Below are 20,509 nucleotides of genomic sequence, written 5' to 3'. Positions count from 1 at the left end.
TGTATGTATGTATGTTGGGGTAAGAATGGTGGTCCCTTATTGGCTGTTGATGGTGACATAACTTCGGGTTACTTCAGTAATCTCAGTTGTATAAATTACTCGAAGAAGAGAGTCATTAAGACGCCCTTCTGCTTTGTCAGCGGCAGAAAGGTAGATTGATAGGAATGACGCTCAAGGGCCCAACTCCTGGTGGGGATCCCCAACCCCACCGAATGGGTCGGTGACTGACGCTTTCACATCCAATGAAATTGTTTGTGAGTACATGAGGGGTGCTGTGCATATGCGCCACCTGGTGGCGGGATCCCAAATGACACTTGAGGAAGAGATTGGGGAACTTAATGCAACTAAGGTACATTTCAAAGTTGGTATAAGATCAATAACGGGTCTAAAGGATTTAGAACAGCAGTTGTAATAGACATTAGTTATAGTAGCAGTACTAGCAGCACTCAAGTAGGCCATGTATGGGTGCAAGGTGCAAGTTGTCACCTCAACAGTGAATTTTGTGTGCAAGGAAAGTTGGCACCTCAACAGTGAATTTCTATTGATTTACTAGTCCTACAGACTCCAGGACATAGTAGGGGGATGCCTACTGTGTGTGTAGGCTCAATATCTCAGTTTGTCACCTCCTTCACATTCAATACATCCCGTGATCTTTTGTGGCCAGATGCAATTTACTGGGGTCTAGTAGGACTGTTAGTTAAGCATTACTTCATCATAATTCATCATGATTGAGTCACCTTCCATTTCACCAACAATAATAGGCAAAATTAAATTAGGCAAAACCTTTTGCAAAAAGCATTTAATTAAATGTAAAAATTGTATAAAACATTGAAAGAAAACACAGAATAAATACATTCATTGTGAAACAAAGAACAGAATGATTTCAGAATAGTGGAAGTGAATTACAAATGGTTGCCAAAGACCAAAGTTCTGTTTCATACACAATAAAATGACCCCAAACATGTTTGAAAGTGAAATATCCGTATAATAACATACGTACTCAGACTTCAATCCAGAATGTGTGGACTAATGGCAACACACTGAAACATATCTGTCCTTTGTGAACGGTAGTTGTACACTTATTGCATTAGGGTTCAAATGTTTTCATTTCAGGGACCACCATAACTCTGACATTGTACAAATGACGCTTACAGGTCCATTTGGTTCCATTTGTACTCTCAGTTACACACCTGTAAGGGTCCCACTTTGAGTTTCACACTTACTGAAAGACCAACAAAAGAAACGCTTCTCTTCATTCCATGGTAACAGTAATAAAATGTGCATAATCAGATTTTCCATAAAATCTCTCTTAATATCAGTACATATGAAAGCATATGTTAACCTGCTAGGCTAACATACAGTACTGTACATACATACCGACCTCAGGATACATCACTGAGGATACGTCCTAGGTGTATTTAGTTATAGTTCTATTTATAGTGACTCATAGGAATAGACTATGTGACAACCGGGTATAGTCTGGTGACCACCGGAGAGACCGGTGACAGCCGGAATGTAGATGGCACCCGGATGAGCAGCGTGGGTTAGCGCCCCAGCCTGTGTCCTGGCCCAACAAACCTCGGTGAGGCCTGTAGGCCTCCCTGCTGTCCCCCACTTTGAGAAGCACTGCCACACAGAGGAGTTCTGGTCACTCCTGGATTCCCATGGTTCAGACTAGAGTGTGGCCTTGTCTTGGCTTCCCTCAGCCACTCACTGAAGCACTTCTCCATGGCCCTCCTGCTGTCGTAGCTGCCCACATTGACGGTGGCAATGACCTTGACGGGCTGCAGCCACTGGACAAACCTCTTCATCTCCACAAAGCTGCTGTGCTCACTGTAGGGGACGCCTGTTGAGACAGAATGTATATGAAGTCAGAGTGTTGCCTCCATCAGGCTGAAATACAGCATATTCTCACGTCACATAATCCTCTGGTCGGGTTGAGTTATAATAGAATTAAATGTTTACTGTTGAGCTATAATGGAGAGAATTAAATTTTTACTGTTGAGTTACAATGGAGAGAATTACATGTTTACTGTTGAGTTATAATGGAGAGAATGTTTGGGAACTGGTTGTTTTCATCTAAATTGTATGCAATACCTCTTGTCAACCAGTAGGTGTCCTACCTGACCACAGCATCTAAATGTCATGGCTATGGCTAACCCTAACCCCCTGCATCCCCCTGTGTGTGTGTGTGTGTGTGTGTGTGTGTGTGTGTGTGTGTGTGTGTGTGTGTGTGTGTGTGTGTGTGTGTGTGTGTGTGTGTGTGTGTGTGTGTGTGTGTGTGTGTGCGTGCGTGCGTGCGTGCGTGCGTGCGCGCGCGCGCGTGCGTTGTGTGTACCGTAGATGGTGATGTTTCCGCGGCGCTGAGGCTGGATGTCCTCCACGTTGTCCGCCTTCTGACTGAAGGTCCATCCCGTGGGCTTGAAGGCCAGCAGCTGGTCGTACTGAGCCGAGAACCTGCTCAGGTACCCCGGCAGATGCTGATGAGAGGAGACACAACAACCGAAAGGCTTTTCAGGCCAAGGACCCCATTTGACCACATTATATTTTCGGCTAATGTTCCACTCAGAATAGGGATGGGAGGGTTCACGGGACCCTGACGAAGGCTTTTACAGCCGAAACGTGTAGTAGTAGGTCTTTCTTTTTTAATGCTCTTTGCAGAGATGCCGCTTCAATAAAGGCTTGTTTACTTGACTGTAGCAGAGTGTATTGGATCTCTTTTTGTATTATCAGGGATGGGAGGGTTTTTGGGTAATGAAAAAGAACAAAAGTCACACAACTTGGCGCTAGCCCCTGTAGTAACTCTGAGGAGTCCCGGACCCCCAATTGAAAACCCCTGCTCTAATACTGTACTTAGTCAACAAACCTGACTTTACAACTGCACTTGTGCATCTACACAAAATCTGCTTGAAATGATCTGATCTACAAGCTCTCGTGTAGATCACTTGTCACGTGTAGAAGCTTGTAGATTCAAATAGCTTCCCCAACAATAACATAATGCCTAATACAGCGATGCCAGGAATAAAGTGATCAACCAAAACTAAACTTCCATAGTAGTCACTGTATAGATTACATTTACATATAGTAGGATATGCATGTTTATAATTATAAAATACAGCGCACATAATTACATTGAGTCAAACTGCCTGCGGGGAGATAAGGATGTAATTAATTAGCTACACTTTAATGTTCCCATGCCTTTGATGAGCCTCCTCTAGACAAACATTTTAATTGACACATTAGGAGTATGCGTAATTAATCAAAATCTCTAAATAATTGACAACCCACACTTTAGAAAGTGCTCAGGCTGCAGTTTACAGATTTTGTTATACGAAGGAAGGAGTTTCAGACACCCAGAAGGTCCCAAACTTTTTTCAGAGCAGATCTATAAGCAGTACTATTATTAACTCAAGTCATCGCAAGATGATGCGTTGTAAGCTTGTAGATCGGCTATTTTAATTCAAACCTATTCCCCAACCACGTCACGGTAGACTGTTAGTAACTTCAGACTTCCTGAAGCAATTTCACAAAGATTAGTTTCACCGTATAGTATTACAATTAAGCCGCGTTCACACCGCCAGAAGCTAGAAAAATACAGCGAGCTAAAACGCTTCTGAAGCTGCCTTGCTTTCAGAAAGTGGGCGTGCCCAAGCGACCTGTCACTCAAGTCGAGGCTGGAGCGATCAGAAAATAGACCGTTTGAACAGGCGCGCATTTTAAAGTATAAAATGTAAAATAACCTATTTATGGAGAAATAAATATTATAATCTTGGTAAACATACTTTGGTAAATAACCGAACGAGCCGATGGACCGGTCTCCTCCCTCGTACCCCTGCTCATGTGCTCATCTTGGGGGGGCAGCCTCTGCTCCACTCCGCTGTCCTCTCCCTCACGACTGCACCAAGATCGAATTAAAATTTATATATTTTATCTATTACATACACGGCTGTGTATGTAATGTTAACGTTGATTTGGCAAGAGTTGGATTTATGGAAATAAATACATTTGTATTAGCCAGCACGTCGTGGAAGCAATTAAAACAGCTTGTGTTTAAATGTCGGGTCCGGGTCTTCAGCCCCAAGTCTCCCGGGAAAGGGACACGCTGTCGGTCTGTCACTGACCCTCGACCCCCGGCTGCCCACTGATGTATTCCTATCTCGGGGGAGTAGGAGGCCACCCCTCCCTCTCTCACAGCATCCACGAATTTAATGTTTGCTTCAGATGATGTGAAACGTGGACAAGGCATACTTTCATTAAAGGGGCATTCCATTCATTTTCATTAATATACCTTAATATATCTTAATAGAGCTGTTCATTAACATGATGACATCATCTTGATGATGTCATCAAGATGTGATTCACCATGTTAATGATTTTTTGGAAAATAAATTTCCAAAAAATCATTAACATGGTGAATGAATCACATTAGTGGAATGACCCTTTAAGTAATTAATAAATAACCATTATCACTGTGGCAGAACGGGTGATAATGGCCGGGTCTTTTTCTTTGCTACTCGCAGTAGCCGTGACTTCTTCACCAAAAGGTTTCAGCGAACCAGGCAGGGGGTTGTGCACTGATCAGTGGGCTGTGTGCTTCAACTGTCCTCGAGTTGGGAGAGGTGGGTAGGTCTGTCACAATGTGAATTGAAACCCATTTATTCCTGATAATGGTTATTATTTAATTTTAGGGCTGTCAATCGATTAAAATATTTAATCTGATTAATCGCATGATTGCCCATAGATTAATCGCAAATTAATCGCATATTTTTTATCCGTTCTAAATATACCTTAAATCTGTGGTTTTCAAGATTTTTCATATCAAGGTCCATTATTTATTCTGCATTTGAGCCACGGAACCACCATTTGATGACATTTAGCCTTCCAGACCCAAACTAAAGAACTGTATTGATGTTGGCCAATGGTACCATTACTAGAGATAACAGGCCATGTTGATCAAAATAACATGTTTTCTAAGTTTTCTAATTGTGTAGACTTAAATTAACTTAAGTAATGCAGCTGTTTAACAATTATTCAACTCTTCAGTGTAAAATTGCCATGCGTCTCTCAACCATTCTGTCAAACTTCACAGTGCGTTAATCGTGCGTCAAAAAAGAATAGTGCCGTTAAAAGGATTGTGAGTTAACTAGTTAATAGTGCGTTAACTTTGACAGCCCTATTTAATTTATAAAAGTATGTCATTGCCCGGCGATTGTAAACAGCAGGGTGATAGACCGACAGAGCGCGCTGCTCATCCCCTCCCTTCTTCCCGAAGAGAGTTGGGGGGGGGGGAAAGGCAGGGGTTTAAAAACGACTGGTTTAAACTATATTGTTTACTTTGTCCATCTACAGTATCTAGACCTATTTTTTATTCCAAACGGCAATTTCCGCCCCAAAAAGCGTCATGTCTGCATGCCCGAAGCTACCTTGAAGCTGATCTTCATCATGGGCAGGACATGGACCTGTGCTGCCTTCCCGTCCGTGGTGATGAGCTCTCTGATGTGGTCCGACTCCAGACAACACATGGTGTTGTATTTGTCCCGGGACAGACACACCCTGGACCCCAACACGTCCGCCAGCGCTGAAAACAAACGCATGTTTCCATTCACTATTCACCCAAGCATAGCCGTTAGCTCACTGTTTCTCAAAGGGGGGGGGGTCCTTGATGGGGGTTTGAGGGGCTCTGCCACCAAATGTACTACTCTGCCACTAGAATGTGGAATACCCTGATACATCATGCATTCAAATAATATTTGAATCTTGAATCTTTCAAAATTGGCCCGACAAAAACAAAAACAAACGGGAGATCACAAGGGGAGGTCATCATGCCATTAAGTTAATGGCAAGCCGAAGGAGTTAGGTGGTTTTGCCAGACAGCGTCGATAGACGAAGTGGTTCCGCTGTTGGGAGCACTCACCCAGAAACACCTTCTCTTTGCCCACAGAGTAGGAGCCACACACCACCAGGGTGCGAGGGGCGAGCGTCACTGCCTCGAAGGCCGTGTTGGCCGCGAAGCTGATCACCTTGTCCTGTGCAGGGAACGTGTACTCTGGACTGCAGTAACTACAGAGGAGAGAGGGATCAATAGACGCACGCACGCACACACACAGACACACATTTTCTCTTTTTCACATGCTTGCGTACAGAACAGTAAGTACAGTACAAGGAGTGTTTCCATTTTCAATACTTTCTTCTACCAATATTGACTCCACTTTTACAATTATGTAAAACACTTTAGTTACAAGTTACTTTGTAGATTTAGGTCACATTCCCACCTAATACTTCGGTAGACTCAATGTGTATGGGCGGAGAAATTGGGATTCTTGCATATTTAATTTGCTGTCAATTTTGCTGTCTGAACACTGTCATCCGCAGCAATTGGAAACGCAGCAGGGGGGACCTTTATCAATGTGTTCCATTCATAAACTAGCCTACACAGTTAAATCTATGGTGATAAAATTATACTCATAACGTGCATGTGTCGTGCCGTCTGGGATTGGACCCCCCCCCTCTCGCTCTCTCTCACTATACGCATGCAGCCACGCACTTTTGGGCATGGAGGCACAGCGCTGAGCGCACTGATATAACAGACAGCAGCGCAAAATGTTTACAAGTTTATCGAGATGAAAGTCCCTGCTCCCCAGTCCCCACACAGTGACAGACAGCACTCCATGTTTACGGCACAGACAGACAGAATATTCTGTAGGCTATAATACACTGCAGTGTTTTTATGTGTTTTCTTAAGCAATTGATTAATGTACTCGTCCTCATTTCGATCAGGGCTTCAGTCTCCTCATTCGACCACGTCTATCCACGGTAACGGGACATCTTTGCGCTGCGTAAAATATGCCTTCTCCGTCTCCAACTGTGTTCAGCTCCTCACCCGCCACATTGTTTGCTTCATTTCCTTTATTTACTGCGGATTGCATTCACACCTGCACCGAATCGTAATCAAGTGCGAAGTGAAACCCCCGTTTTTGCTCGGAGTAAAATGCGGATCTTTGATACGCATTAGGATTCAAATGAGCATTCACACCTGTCAAACGAAGTGCACTTTCTGAAAATGCGCAGCAGGATTCGTTTTAATCGCAGCAAAGCTCTCTGGTGTGAATGTGACCTTAGATTATTATTACAAAACAGTAAACACATTACTCACTTCAGCCCTACATACATTTCGGCAATTTGAAACTAGCCGATCTACAAGCCCACAGGTATAGGGGTTAGAGTTTAGACTAAAATGCTGTCCATGAAGTTTGAACAGGTTAGAGTTTAGGGTTGGGGTCAATAACATGGGTTCCAGCTACAGGGCTATAGGTTAGGGGTCACAGGGTCACCACCGTGGTGTCCAGGTACAGGTTAGAGTTTAGGGTTGGGGTCAATAACATGGGTTCCAGCTACAGGGCTATAGTTTAGGGTTAGGGGTCAATAACATGGGTTCCAGCTACAGGGCTATAGGTTAGGGTTGGGGTCAATAACATGGGTTCCAGCTACAGGGCTATAGGTTAGGGTTGGGGTCAATAACATGGGTTCCAGCTACAGGGCTATAGGTTAGGGGTCACAGGGTCACCCACGTGGTGTCCAGGTACAGGGTCTGGACTTTACAGCTGAGTATCTCAGGGTACGTCTCCATGGAGGGGTCAGCTCTGAAGTCTCCTGTGTGAAGCACCGTCTGTCCGTCAGGCAGCATGAACAGCAGCATGGCCGATCCTGGACAACTGTGGAATACAACACACACACACACACACACACACACACACACACAGGCACGTGCACGCACACATGCACGCTTTTCAGAAACCTCTTTAGGATTCAGAAAAGTGCTTCCCAAAAAGAACAGATACAAGCTCACAGTGCGTGACTTCATGCCAGGCTGCAAGCTTGTACATGATACATCTGCTATTTTAGATTTTGTTTTCGAAACATTACACTCCCCATGAAGTCTTGAATTAGTGGAGTTTTGTTTTTGGTCTTTGTAATCACAAATTGCACAGGACAGATATGAAAATTATTTAAATATACAAATAAATCCCTGATTTTTTATAATGTTTTCTTTCCAAATAATGTACAAAATAGTGGAAACAGTTGATCTACAAGCTTGTAAGCTTAGATAGATGTGCCATTTCTGCTATTTAATTTTTTTTTATGGACATTTGTCGATATGGAAACTATTGACGATCATGCAAAAGATTATTTCGATTATCGCAAATGATTGTGATTAGGCGTGTTTAGTGGCGTGGTCAAGGGGCGGAGCAGCGGCTCCTCAGTGTGTGATTCTCACTGGTTGGCGTCCAACAGGGTGACTCTGACACCGTCCACTGTCATCTGGACGTTCATGGGCAGGATATGGACATACTGCTCTGACACCCTCAGCTTGCTCATCACCAGATTACCTGTGATCTGAAACACGCATGCGTGCGAGTGCACACACGCACACGCACACGCACACGCGCACACACACACACACACACACACACACACACACACACACACACACACACACACACACACACACACACACCAAGGTAAAAATAGGTTTTGGGGATTTTTCATTATAGTTTAGTTTTAGTTCGTTTTGACCTTTTTTCCCCTAATTCAGTTGCAGCTGCAGGAGTACTGTAAGTAGGCCTATTGTGTAATAAAAAATATTAAATTATTAAATAATGAGTTAGTGATTCATGAATGGTGGAGCTCAAGCACATGGCTTTGAAGTGTAGCAGATCAAGCTCTTAATATGTCATGCTGCAAAGCATTGTGGGCTTGTAGATCAGCTATTTTGATTAAAAAATAATAATAATAATAATTAAAATTTATTTTTATTTTTCGTGCCATCTAACGAAGCTTCGAATATTTTCTTTTTGCGTCAGCCCTATATTTCATCTGAAATGTTTTAATTTTGTAATTTTAGTTGACTAAATATCCAAAGATTGTAGTTGACTAAATCTACAGTTGATTTAGTCAAAAATTACAAAAATAAAAAAGTATTTTTGGCGGGTCGTGATGGCGTCGTAATGCCTGATATATACTTAGCTGCGTGCCGAAGATTGCCGATCTACAAGCTCCCAATGTGTCGCAGATATATTGTGAGCTTGTAGATGGGTCTTGAGCTGAAAGGTTTGGGAGTCACTGCTATAAGAGACTGGAGTCACTGGACAGGGAACAGATATAAACGGCAACTGGTTGGCAGAGGCATAAAAAACCCATGCTGTTATTTCTAATGCTTCACTTAAAATGCAAACGAAGTACATTGTTGCTGAGAATTGACAAACCGCGGCCCGCAGGGGGATTGGAATTCATGGCAACACCGAGGAAAAGTTGATTAAGGCGGTGTAGCGGATAAACGAATCAAGCATTTTCCTCCCTGCACAGTGGGTAAGCACAGCTGACGGGGTGATTTAGCTTTTAAAAAAAGGAAAATAAACCACCTGTGAAAGTAATCTCTTTTGGACCACAATACTTCAAAGTTGGCAATTTGAAGAGCTTTTAATCTTTTTTCTTTATAACTTAATAACTTTTCTGGGATATGTTTGTTCGCAGTTGAGGACTCAGAACTCAGATTATGATGGAATAGAATATAGGTCTTGTTTCCATTCAGCTCCTGGGTATTCAATTCATAATCATGACATGAATAATAACAATAAAAATCTAATCATCATATAAAATAATAATCATTAAAAAAGATGCTCTATAGGTAAGGGTTGTCTCGCAATTATTTGTCATAATTGCCAATAGTTGATGATCTATAAGCTTACCACACGTCAAGAACTGACCTGCTATTTCTGGTATTTTTGAAAAGTGTTTGAAAAAGTATGGACATTTTTCAACATGGAAACGATTGATGATTATGCAAAAATAATTGCGATTATCTCAAATAATTGCGATTATCTCAAATAATTGCGATTATCTCAAATAATTGCGATTAGGCGATTATGTAATTATTGTGACAGACCTATTTTACAGTGTAGATTGGGGGTCCCACATAAAATAATTGTATCAAGTGGGGGTCCGCTACTGCACAGGGTCAACACACTCACTCTGTTGCAGTAGATGGGGACTGTGGATTTCTTCTTCAGGCCTCCATAGTGGTCTGAGTGGAAGTGGGTGAGGAAGTATGCCGAGATGCCCTCAATCTCGCCATAATTGAAGGCGTCAATAGCAAACTTGGTGCCTGAACACAAAGAACATGATTATTAGATTAATGTATTGTAGAATACAAAACAAATTGATACATGGATAGATGCAGTATGTCCCACTGTACTACTGTACTGTAGTGGGCAGAGGTTCTCAAACATTATCATGTCAAGGACCCCCAAATTAATATGTATTTGGTTGTGGAGCCTCATCTGAAAATAATTTGTGCCAGGGGCATTTGTGTACATAGCAGATGTACAAGGTTGGTAGATCTTGCCATTTTCAAGCATTTAACAGAATTATATTGCCACACTGTCATTTCACCTCATAAAAACACAAGACACAGACACAAACACACAATGAATCCATTAAGACCGGGAAAGCTTCTGTGTAATTTTTTGATTTAACATTATATATACCGTACTTTAAACAATATAGTATACTTTGTCTATTCAGAAATAGCAGATAGAAATGTGTGCAAATTGCACACAATGTGTGCATTTATTTTTTAAACTAAATTATTTGTTTCTGGGGGTCCCTGGAACGGCCAAATACATATACTGTAGTACAAAAGTTTAGAACCACTGACATAGATTTAGAAGCATATATTTTTTCAGAAAACTGGATTTAGAAGACATTTTGTAGACTCGGCCACAGTCTAAAAACCATACAATTATATATAAACGTGATATCCTTATACTACTATCACCTCACATTAAACAGCTTTTGATGCTTAATTTGTCTGGGGACCTGTGAGTTCTGTGTCAGGCATGCCCAAATATGAAGTTATTATTAGTGAAATTATTATTATTATTTTATATACTTTTAATACAATGCATTATCCTAGTAGCAGTCTTCAGTCACCTGGGATCTTCTTGTAGAAGGGACATTGTCTGGTCTCCCCTGGCTCTCCATCCCTGCTCCACCTACTCCACGTTCTCCTCCCCGCTGGCCTGCCACCTCTCCCTGCACCTCCTTCAGCTCTTCTCCTCCCCGCTGGCCTGCCACCTCTTCCTACACCTCCTTCGGCTCCCGCTGCCTGGCTGTCACCCAAGGTCCCCGTGTCACCTCCTGCAATGTGGCTGTGTGGAACACCGGAGGAGGTGGCAGCCCTGCTCCTGCCCCGCCTGGCTCTCCTCTCGCCTCGCCTTTTCGCTGAGCTCTCCGCTGCCGGCGAGCTGTGGGCAGCGCTCTCCGCCTTCTCCTCCTCCTAGGGGTGCAAATAGTTAATCAAATTAAATTGTTTTCAAAAATAGTGGAAAGTTTTCGATCTACAGAGCTTTTAAATTGACTTTTTTCAGTCTTTGCATGACACCATTTTGCGACAAAGTCACACGCGTAACATTGTTGCTATGTATAAAGGATTAAACAAAGACAAACATAGCTTCTCAATTATTTGATTCATCAAAACATTATCATTCCAATAATAGCCTGCATAATTGATAGCAGGCCTACCTCCTTCTCCTTGAGGGGCTTGAGCCCGAAAAAGACCCCAATGTCCGTCTGCTTCTTGCTCTGTCCCAATTGAGGCGCCCTGGCGACGGACTGAGATGCTTGAGACAGTGAGCTTTGAGACGAGGAAAGGTCTTGATGAGGAAACAAGGCAGGTTCGTCTAAAACTCCACGAGGCACTTCTATTGAACCAGAGAGCGTCTGTCGCAGTCGGTCTAAAACCTTGCTCTGTGGGGACCGGAGGCAGCCAGAGCTGTGCGCTTTCCCCTGGTTTTGGCTTTCCTCTCTGCTGGAGCTGGGGGTGTGTGCAGCAGCTGCAGAGTCAGGCCCCTGATTACCAGGCCCTGACGAGGTGCCCGGGTCCACCTGGGTAACACAATAATAACATTTTACTTGACGGTTAATTGTCAAACTAATTATTGTGACAGTTTAATTGTGTTTTTGGAACATAATAATTAAAAAGAGATAAATTTCTTTTGCATTTTAGGCTTTGCAAAGAAAAACTGCACAGGGCAGATATGACCAATGTACTAATAACTAGAAAGAGGCAATTCCGGGAAATTGCAAAGTGTGGTTGCCCACATCGCACCCGTCGAAAATGGAATCGCTTTTGTCTCTGCGTTGATGAAACCACCCTCGACATGCGATTCAAATTTGGGATGGATCGGACATTCCGTGCGTGAATTGTGGCGTTTTTTGTAAAATAGGCCCCTCCCACTAACTTGGGAAGACGATTACGACCGAACGATACAGAAGATCTAAATTCTGACTGTGCTGTTGAAATCGGATAGGTTGGCTGATATAGGCCCCTCCCAGTAATTATACCAGCCAATTACAATGTCAAGTCATCCTTTGTGATCATGCATAAGTCATTCAAAGAGGATTTCCCCCCCAAAATCATGTTTTTGCAACAAAGGGGTATAGGCCCCTCCCAGTAATTTTGCCAGCCAATTACAATGTCAAGTCACCCTTTGTGATCATGCGTAAGTCATTCAAAGGGGATTTCCCCCCCAAAATCGTGTTTTTGCAACAAACGGGTAATTGTTTTTGCAATTGTAGCGCCCCCTATGGATGAAAATAGAATTGCTTTTGCCTCTGCGTTCATCACGCCACCCTCGACATGTGATTCAGATTTGGGATGGATCGGACATTCCGTGCGTGAATTGTGGCGTGTTTTGTAAAATAGGCCCCTCCCACTAACTTCGGAAGACGATTACGGCCGAACGATAGAGAATATCTAAATTCTGACTGTGCTGTTTTAATCGGATAGGTCCGGAGATCATGTGTACCGATTTTTGTGAGATTTGGACAAAATCTGTAGGAGTAGTAGCAAAAAGTGTGTTTTGAACTAAATTCAAAATGGCGGGAAATCTATCTAGACGCAAATGGGCGGGGCCTATATGGGGAGATGCGTCATGACCCAAGGAATCCAGGGAAAAAATATTTTTGATTTTACGACCTACGGTTCAAGAGTTATACCCCAAAAGGTAAAGTTGGCTGTTATAGCGCCACCATGAGGCAGAACGTTATACTTCTAAGGTAATTAATTTTAGTAATTATTATGAATCTCTCCTCCAAGTCTTGTAAGTATAGCCCTTACGGTCTCAGAGGAAAAAATACTTGAAAGTGAGTTTTTGCATTTTCCCATTCATGTCTATGGGGAAATTTAATGCACTAATTAATTCATATCAATTAAACTATCCAACAAATGTCTTATCCCAATACACGCACACGATTCCCGATGTAGCCCGTCGTTTTGACATATGGCTCGAGTGCGCGCGACAAAAACTGTGGGAGGTATAACGGGACAAAATAAAGTTTATCTATAATAATAACATTATTAATAATAACTAGAAAGAGGCAATTCTGGGAAATTGCAAAGTGTAGTTGCCCACATCGCACCCGTCGAAAATGGAATGGCTTTTGGCTCTGTGTTGATTAAGCCACCCTCGACATGTGATTCAGATTTGGGATGGATCGGACATTCCGTGCGTGAATTGTGGCGTGTTTTGTAAAGTAGGCCCCTCCCACTAACTTCGGAAGACGATTACGGCGGAACGATACAGAAGATCTAAATTCTGACTGTGCTGTTTTAATGGGATAGGTCCGGAGATCATGTGTACCGATTTGTGTGAAATTTGGACAAAATCTGTAGGAGGAGGAGCAAAAAGTGTGTTTTGAAAAAAATTCAAAATGGCGGGAAATCTATCTAGACGCAAATGGGCGTGGCCTATATGGGGAGATGCGTCATGACCCAAGGAATCCAGGGAAAAAAACTTTTTGATTTTACGACCTACGGTTCAAGAGTTATAGCCCAAAAGGTAAAGTTGGCTGTTATAGCGCCACCATGAGGCCGAACGATATACTTCTAAGGTAATTAATTTTAATAATTATGATGAATCTCTCCTCCAAGTCTTGTAAGTATAGCCCTTACGGTCTCAGAGGAAAAAATACTTGAAAGTGAGTTTTTGCATTTTCCCATTCATGTCTATGGGGAAATGCACTAATGCACTAATTAATTCATATCAATTAAATTATCCAACAAATGTCTTAGCAAAATACAAGCACACGATTCCCGATGTAGCCCGTCGTTTTGACATATGGCTCGAGTGCGTGCGACAAAAACTGTGGGAGGTATAATGCGTCAAAATAAACAGAGCACTAGAACAATAGTATAGTTGCCCTCAGGGCAACTACACTAACTAGAAAGCAGTTCCTGTAGAAACTGCGTGGGCTCGCGTAAAATGCTTTGTATAAAGTTATTGCCGTGTCAAGTTTGAAACTCGGGGACCGGAGTAATGGTGTTACCATTGGTGGTCTAAGTCCATAATCAAAATTTCTGGACTGTAACATATTGTAAAGAAAAGTAGAAAATGTATTAAAGCTGAAGTAAAAGTTAAAAAAGTATGAACATTTGTAAAAACTATAGTTTAAGCATAAATAACTGCATAAAGCGGAAATAAAGTATGTGGAAGTAGTATGATGCCCAAAAAGGGGCAGAATAAAGTAAGTAAAGTATTACTGTCTACTAATGATTTGTAATGTATGAATAATGCTTTACAATGTATTCTTGATGAATCAAGAAAAGGTAAAAAAGAAAAAAAATAGTCAATCCAATGGAGTATACATATAAAAGCATTCATGAGCTTAACAGAAATAGCATACTTTTACATGTAAAAAGAAGGTTCAAATAGCATATAGGCCTATCTTTAAAAGCATAAACACAATGATTATTGATAATGGTCTAAGATATTTCTTAAAAAAAATATTAAGATAAAAAATATTAAGTTCTTTATTATTTTTTTTTCCTTTTAAGTTTAAAAAAAAGTTAGTTTTAATTTTTTAATGTTTTTTATTTTTTTTAATTTTTTAATTTTTTAATCATGCTAATGCTAACATGCTAATGCTAACATGCTAATGCTAACATGCTAACATGCTAATGCTATCATGCTAACATGCTAATGTTAACATGCTAATGCTATCATGCTAATGCTAACATGCTAATGCTAACATGCTAATGCTAACATGCTAATGCTAACATGCTAACATGCTAATGCTAACATGCTAATGCTATCATGCTAACATGCTAATGCTAACATGCTAACATGCTAATGCTAACATGCTAACATGCTAATGCTAACATGCTAACATGCTAATGCTATCATGCTAACATGCTAACATGCTAATGCTAACATGCTAATGCTAACATGCTAACATGCTAATGCTAACATGCTAATGCTATCATGCTAACATGCTAATGCTAACATGCTAACGCTAACATGCTAACATGCTAATGATAACATGCTAACATGCTAATGATAACATGCTAATGCTATCATGCTAACATGCTAACATGCTAATGCTAACATGCTAACATGCTAATGCTATCATGCTAACATGCTAACATGCTAATGCTAACATGCTAATGCTAACATGCTAACATGCTAATGCTAACATGCTAATGCTAACATGCTAATGCTATCATGCTAACATGCTAACATGCTAATGTCAACATGCTAATGCTAACATGCTAACATGCTAATGCTATCATGCTAACATGCTAATGCTATCATGCTAATGCTAACATGCTAACATGCTAACATGCTAATTTTTAAGTTTTCATTTTTTTCATTTTTTTCATTTTTTTTTCAATGTTTCCATTTTTTTAATTTTTTTTAATTTTTTTTAATTTTTTTAAAAAAAAATTTAATTCTTTAATTTTTTTTTAATTTTTTTGAAAATATTTTTTTATAAACGTGTGTGTGTGTGTGTGTGCGTGCGTGCGTGCGTGCGTGCGTGCGTGCACTTGCGAGAGCTGTGTAAAGGCCAGCCAATAGGAAGACAGGGTGTGTGTGTGCGTGCGTGCATGCGTGCGTGCGTGCTCTTGCGAGAGCTGTGTAAAGGCCATCCAATTGCACAAATAGCAGACCTACAAGCCCACAAGGTATCGCAGAGCAACTCATTGAGATCTTGTAACTTTAATTTCAGCCCTGTAATTAAGCTCTTATATGTCTCAGCTGTGGAAGTGTAAAAGACAAACAAGTGGCGCGCAACTTGAAGGTCTTGATCTTGAATGGTCTTGAATGGGGGGAAACTATGCCCGAACAAATTGCTCTATCGCAAAAAGTAAAAGTCGAATGCAAATAATTTCTTCGCTGTGAGTGGCCTGAGATATTGAGGTACACCATGTGCGATTGTGGTGTTGGTACGATCGAAAATGTGGTTATAAGAGCGAGTTAAGAATTGTCATCGCGATAATTTCCTCGTAAGGATTTTACAATGGAGGTCAATGAGCAGATTGACTGTATTTGTGTCACTTAAAAGGCCGTAGTTCACATTCTGTATGTCTCTGTGTTTTGGTGGTCACATTGTGTGAAAGAGGACATGTGTGGCTACAAAATGACCAAAGGACATGCGTGTAAAGTGAATATTTTGGCCGGGACGGCAATTTGTTTGGTAAATTTTCAAGGAAAGATTTTCACTTCCCGCACTCTAGTGAAAGAAGCCCTGCACTCTAACTTGGCACTAATTAGGCGAAACGGCCTGCGATTGAACTGCGATTTCGGAAAAAACGTTTAACGTATTCGAATACGGTTTGAACCACGAAAAAGTCCAGAGTCGTGTGAGCTTTCTAAAGTTTAAATCACGTTTCTACGACAAAGTATGCCAGAGTAATGAGGCTGCAAAAGTGAGGTTGATTTAGAGATAAATCCCATACATTGTCAATGGGAGGAAAAAACTATAAATAAAGTTAAATATTTTAAAAAGTATAAACTTTTTCAAAACAACTTTTTCACCAATTAAAGTTCAAAGATAGATGAACATTATAAAGTTTGAATGAAGTTTCAAAGTGAAAGTATGACGGAGTAATAAGAGCTCAAAAAAGTTAACTGTGAAAAATGGGACCTTTCTTCCATCGACTCTCACTATAAAGAATGTAAAAAAAAGTTAAAAAGTTAAAAAGTATAAAAAGTATAGAACTTTGTAAAAATAAAAATACAAGCACACATCACTGCAAAGAGCTGAACAGTTTGAAGTTTGAACTAAATTTCTAGCATAAAGTATGTGGAAGTAGTTAGGTGCCAAAAAAAGTGGCGGAAATTGGAATAAAGAAATATATAAATATAAACTGGCAGTAACAATTGTGTGCTCGCTGAGGCGAGCCCACAATAAAAGGTCACAAAAACAATAGTATGGTTGCCTTCAGGCAACCACACTAATTAAAAGAAATCATGTATTATGGCCCAAACAATGCCATATTATTAATAATTTTAGACTTAAACAAAAGAAAAGAAAACAGTTGAAATAGCCAATCGACAAGCTCAGCTAGTAGATCTGCTATTTCTGCAATTTTTGTGTTGGGATGTATGTATGAAATATTGTCAAGGATTCTGATGACTATCTGAAATATTTGCAATTAGCCGCTCATGTATTAAATAACTGTGACTTTAATAACGCATAATATTTTGTCATTGTGACATACCTGGGAGTTGTCTGGGAAAGGCGAGACACCCTGCTCTCCGGTCCCGGCTTCCAGGTCATCGGCGAAAGTGCCGAAAAGCTCATCGTCGCTGAACAGCATCAAGGAGTCGTTGTCTGACTCGCGTTCAGTCACACTATGAGGGAGCGAGCCCCCAACGATCTCCTCCTCCTCTTCTTCTGGGAACTTCGACAAAGGCGAATAGGAGATTTCATCGTCGTCACCGTCGGGAGAAAAGTCAGCTTTTATGAAACCTCTTTGAGGAGAAAAGTCTGTTTTTACGACAACTCCTTGAGGAGAAATGTCAGTTTTTACGACAGCATCTTCAGGAGAAACGTCAGTTTTTATGAAAGCATCTTGAGAGGCCTGGCTTCCCCCGCCTGAGTTGGGAGGCTTTGGTGTCGACGACACTTCGGTTTTACTCCCCTGGGAAGAGACTGTGGACTTGTTGCTTCCTCTGGAGGAGGTCGACGACCAGCCTTTCCTCTTCTTGAAATCCGCCGGGCCGGGCGAGCGCAGCAACAGGAGGCCGTTTGCGACCTTCGGCGACGGCGTCCTTGGTGTACTTGGCGGCGTCGGAAAGTCGCTGTCGACGGGCGAGGCGCTGAGGTTGGACTGAGAATAGAGGCTGACAACGCTGTCCTGTGAGTAGTGACGGGACGATATGAAAGTTACATAACAATAATTTCAATTGAGCTTATTTATCGCAATGTTCAAAATATGCTCGAAAGTTAAAAGTTTTGCTTTTGTTAACCACTTGAACCCCCAGCATCCCTATTCTGGGGGGAATGTTCGCCAAAAATAGCAAATTTGCTATTTTTGTGAAGAGTGAAATAAGAACTATCTTTACAGGTCCGTTTTATAAAGCATAGTGGTACTGAATTTGCAGCTATACATCCTAGTGTATGACGGAGGACAATTTCACGATAAATGAAAATCTTTACGATAAGATAATTGTGATTTTCTTTTTTATTATCAGGATAATAACAATTATCCCTACCTGTGAGCTGTCTAAAATGGACCCAGAGGCCGGTGGTCTGGCGAGACCACCGAGGCTGGACTCAGCAGGGGTCTGTCTTTCCAGGAGACAGACGGGGTCCCCAGATGCCCGGCTGTGTGCCAGCAGCGTGTGACTGTACCTCCTGTAGTGGCTTGGAATGGTAGACGTGCACTGGAAGCCATCAGGGCACTCTGTATGGACAACGGAGTATGTACAATTATTAACTACTACTAAAACAATTAAAAGGCTCTTTGTACAGTTCATTATTTACCCAGGGTAGTTACTGAGCACAAGTGCTCATTTTCAGGGTCCTTGGTTTGAGAACGACTGCTTTAGGCCACAGCTGCCCATGTTGAGTGTTCTATGCTTGCTGTATCATTAACCACTTTAAGCCTGATAGTGATACTGTATATGTCGGCTTACAACAGATAGCGAAAATAGCCGATCTATAAGCGTGGCTATATTCACAAACCGACTTTATGTCAAAGTCGGTTGAGGGGCCAGGGTTTAAATTGTCAACTCATCTTTTAGAATGTGTTTTATATCCTATTTTAATTAAACTGTTATCAATAAAGAGGTCTGTCTGTCTCTCATCTGAATAAGAGATTTCACTCTCTGGGGTGGAACCACAAAACTCATATGCTCATAACCTCATATCCAAAACTGTTGCTTTTCAAGATTAAAAAAAGTAGCAAAAGTAGCAGATCTACTCGTTTCGAGCTTGTGGACCTGCTACTCTTTTTGGGTTTTTTTAGATTCGTTTTTGGCTTTTCTGCCTTTATTAATAGAAGATAGACAGGAAAGAGGGAGAAAGACGGGGAGAGACACACAGCAAAGGTCGTCATGAATGGGCCTCGAACACGCAACGCGCTGTCAGGCCAATGCTTATATGTGGCATGCGCCCGGACCACTTGGCCAGCGGGCGCTTATGAATCTGCTACTTTTGATGATTTAAAATGAATAATTAATTTACGAATAAACACAAAAAGTTAGAATATGATGATATGAGAGGTTTCTGCCCGACAGCAACGATATAAAACGAATTGAGAACACTGCCTTTGTCGTGGTCCTCCCTGGAGGCGTCCAGGCACTCGGTGACGTGCCACCGTTGCGTCTGGACCACCAAGATGGAGAAGGGCATCTGACAGATGGGACACCACCTGTCACCTCCATCAGGCTGCGAGCCGCCCGCGCTGACCTCACCTGTGGTGGTGGGGAAACAAATAAACGTATCAATACTGCAAAACATCTTCTTGAAAATAGCAGATCTACTAGCTCACAACACGTCACTAAATGCAACAGCAACACGTTGTGAGCTTGTAGTACTTTCAAAATAATTTCAGGATGAAAATGGGTGCAGTGGTCCTTTGAGTACAACTATTAAGTACATTAGATGTACTTAGTTACTTTCCTCCCCTGCTTACCTGCACATCCATTACTAATATTCACACGTCCACTCGTCAGGTCTCTGCCAACCTGAACGGCTTTGCTTCTCTTCACAGCAGAGGGCTTCCCAGAGGAGTTAGAGTCATTGTTTTTCACACTTTTTCTTTTCTTAGAGTCATTGTTGACGTTTTTTCCTTTCTTGGACGTAGAGGGTCCGTCTCCGGTAGTCGCCGGTCCCTCTCCGGTCCCGGCTTTCCTCTTTTTCCTCAGAGGTTTGTAGTCCCAAATGTCATCCTCGCTTTCGTCTTGCTGTGACATTTGGGGGAGGAACAAAACATGGAGGCTGCGATGCAGATGCCTGTATACAGCCTGTTCAAAACAAAAGCATGTTTGAATGGATCACTTTCATCTGGGCTTCCATTATACAGTGGTCCCCCCCAGCAAAAATAAATGAAAGAGGATCCAAATCTTATCTTAGACCTATCGACCCTAACCCTATTTCACACTTCGGCTATATCAAACATAGCTGATCTACGAGTAGCTTGTAGATCAGCTATAATAGGTTA

At 41.6% G+C, this 20,509-nt stretch overlaps 2 protein-coding genes across 2 annotated transcripts in view; one reads left to right on the top strand and one right to left on the bottom strand.

Moving 5' to 3' along the window:
* LOC310874993 (nucleolar transcription factor 1-like) overlaps positions 1-20,509 on the top strand; it is a 499,750-nt gene that overhangs the window by 270,508 nt on the left and 208,733 nt on the right. The window lies entirely within an intron of this gene.
* dclre1a (DNA cross-link repair 1A (PSO2 homolog, S. cerevisiae)) lies at positions 1,435-20,307 on the bottom strand. Its single transcript, XM_083786985.1, has 13 exons — positions 19,982-20,307; positions 19,611-19,760; positions 18,558-18,748; positions 17,561-18,199; positions 11,581-11,943; positions 10,990-11,335; positions 10,029-10,162; positions 8,276-8,394; positions 7,569-7,712; positions 5,915-6,060; positions 5,424-5,578; positions 2,339-2,480; positions 1,435-1,846 (listed from the first exon to the last, which is right to left on the bottom strand). The coding sequence occupies exons 1-13, from the start codon at positions 20,259-20,261 to the stop codon at positions 1,545-1,547; spliced, it is 3,111 nt and encodes a 1,036-aa protein (XP_083643111.1). The 5' UTR covers positions 20,262-20,307; the 3' UTR covers positions 1,435-1,544.

This window comes from Protomyctophum parallelum (genome assembly GCF_964188405.1).
Source record: "Protomyctophum parallelum genome assembly, chromosome: 17".
Lineage (NCBI taxonomy): Eukaryota > Metazoa > Chordata > Actinopteri > Myctophiformes > Myctophidae > Protomyctophum > Protomyctophum parallelum.
This window is presented reverse-complemented; position numbering and strand designations above follow the sequence as displayed.

What these genes read in the sequence shown, in the direction of transcription:
- dclre1a (XM_083786985.1), bottom strand. Translation starts at nt 20,261, where the DNA reads ATGTCACAGCAAGACGAAAGCGAGGATGACATTTGGGACTACAAACCT. An exon ending in CAAAGAGAAGGTGTTTCTGG is followed by an intron (nt 5,579 to 5,914) that starts GTGAGTGCTCCC and finishes GTTTGTTTTCAG; the next exon opens with CGCTGGCGGACGTGTTGGGG. An exon ending in CGGAAACATCACCATCTACG is followed by an intron (nt 1,847 to 2,338) that starts GTACACACAACG and finishes CTGTCTCAACAG; the next exon opens with GCGTCCCCTACAGTGAGCAC.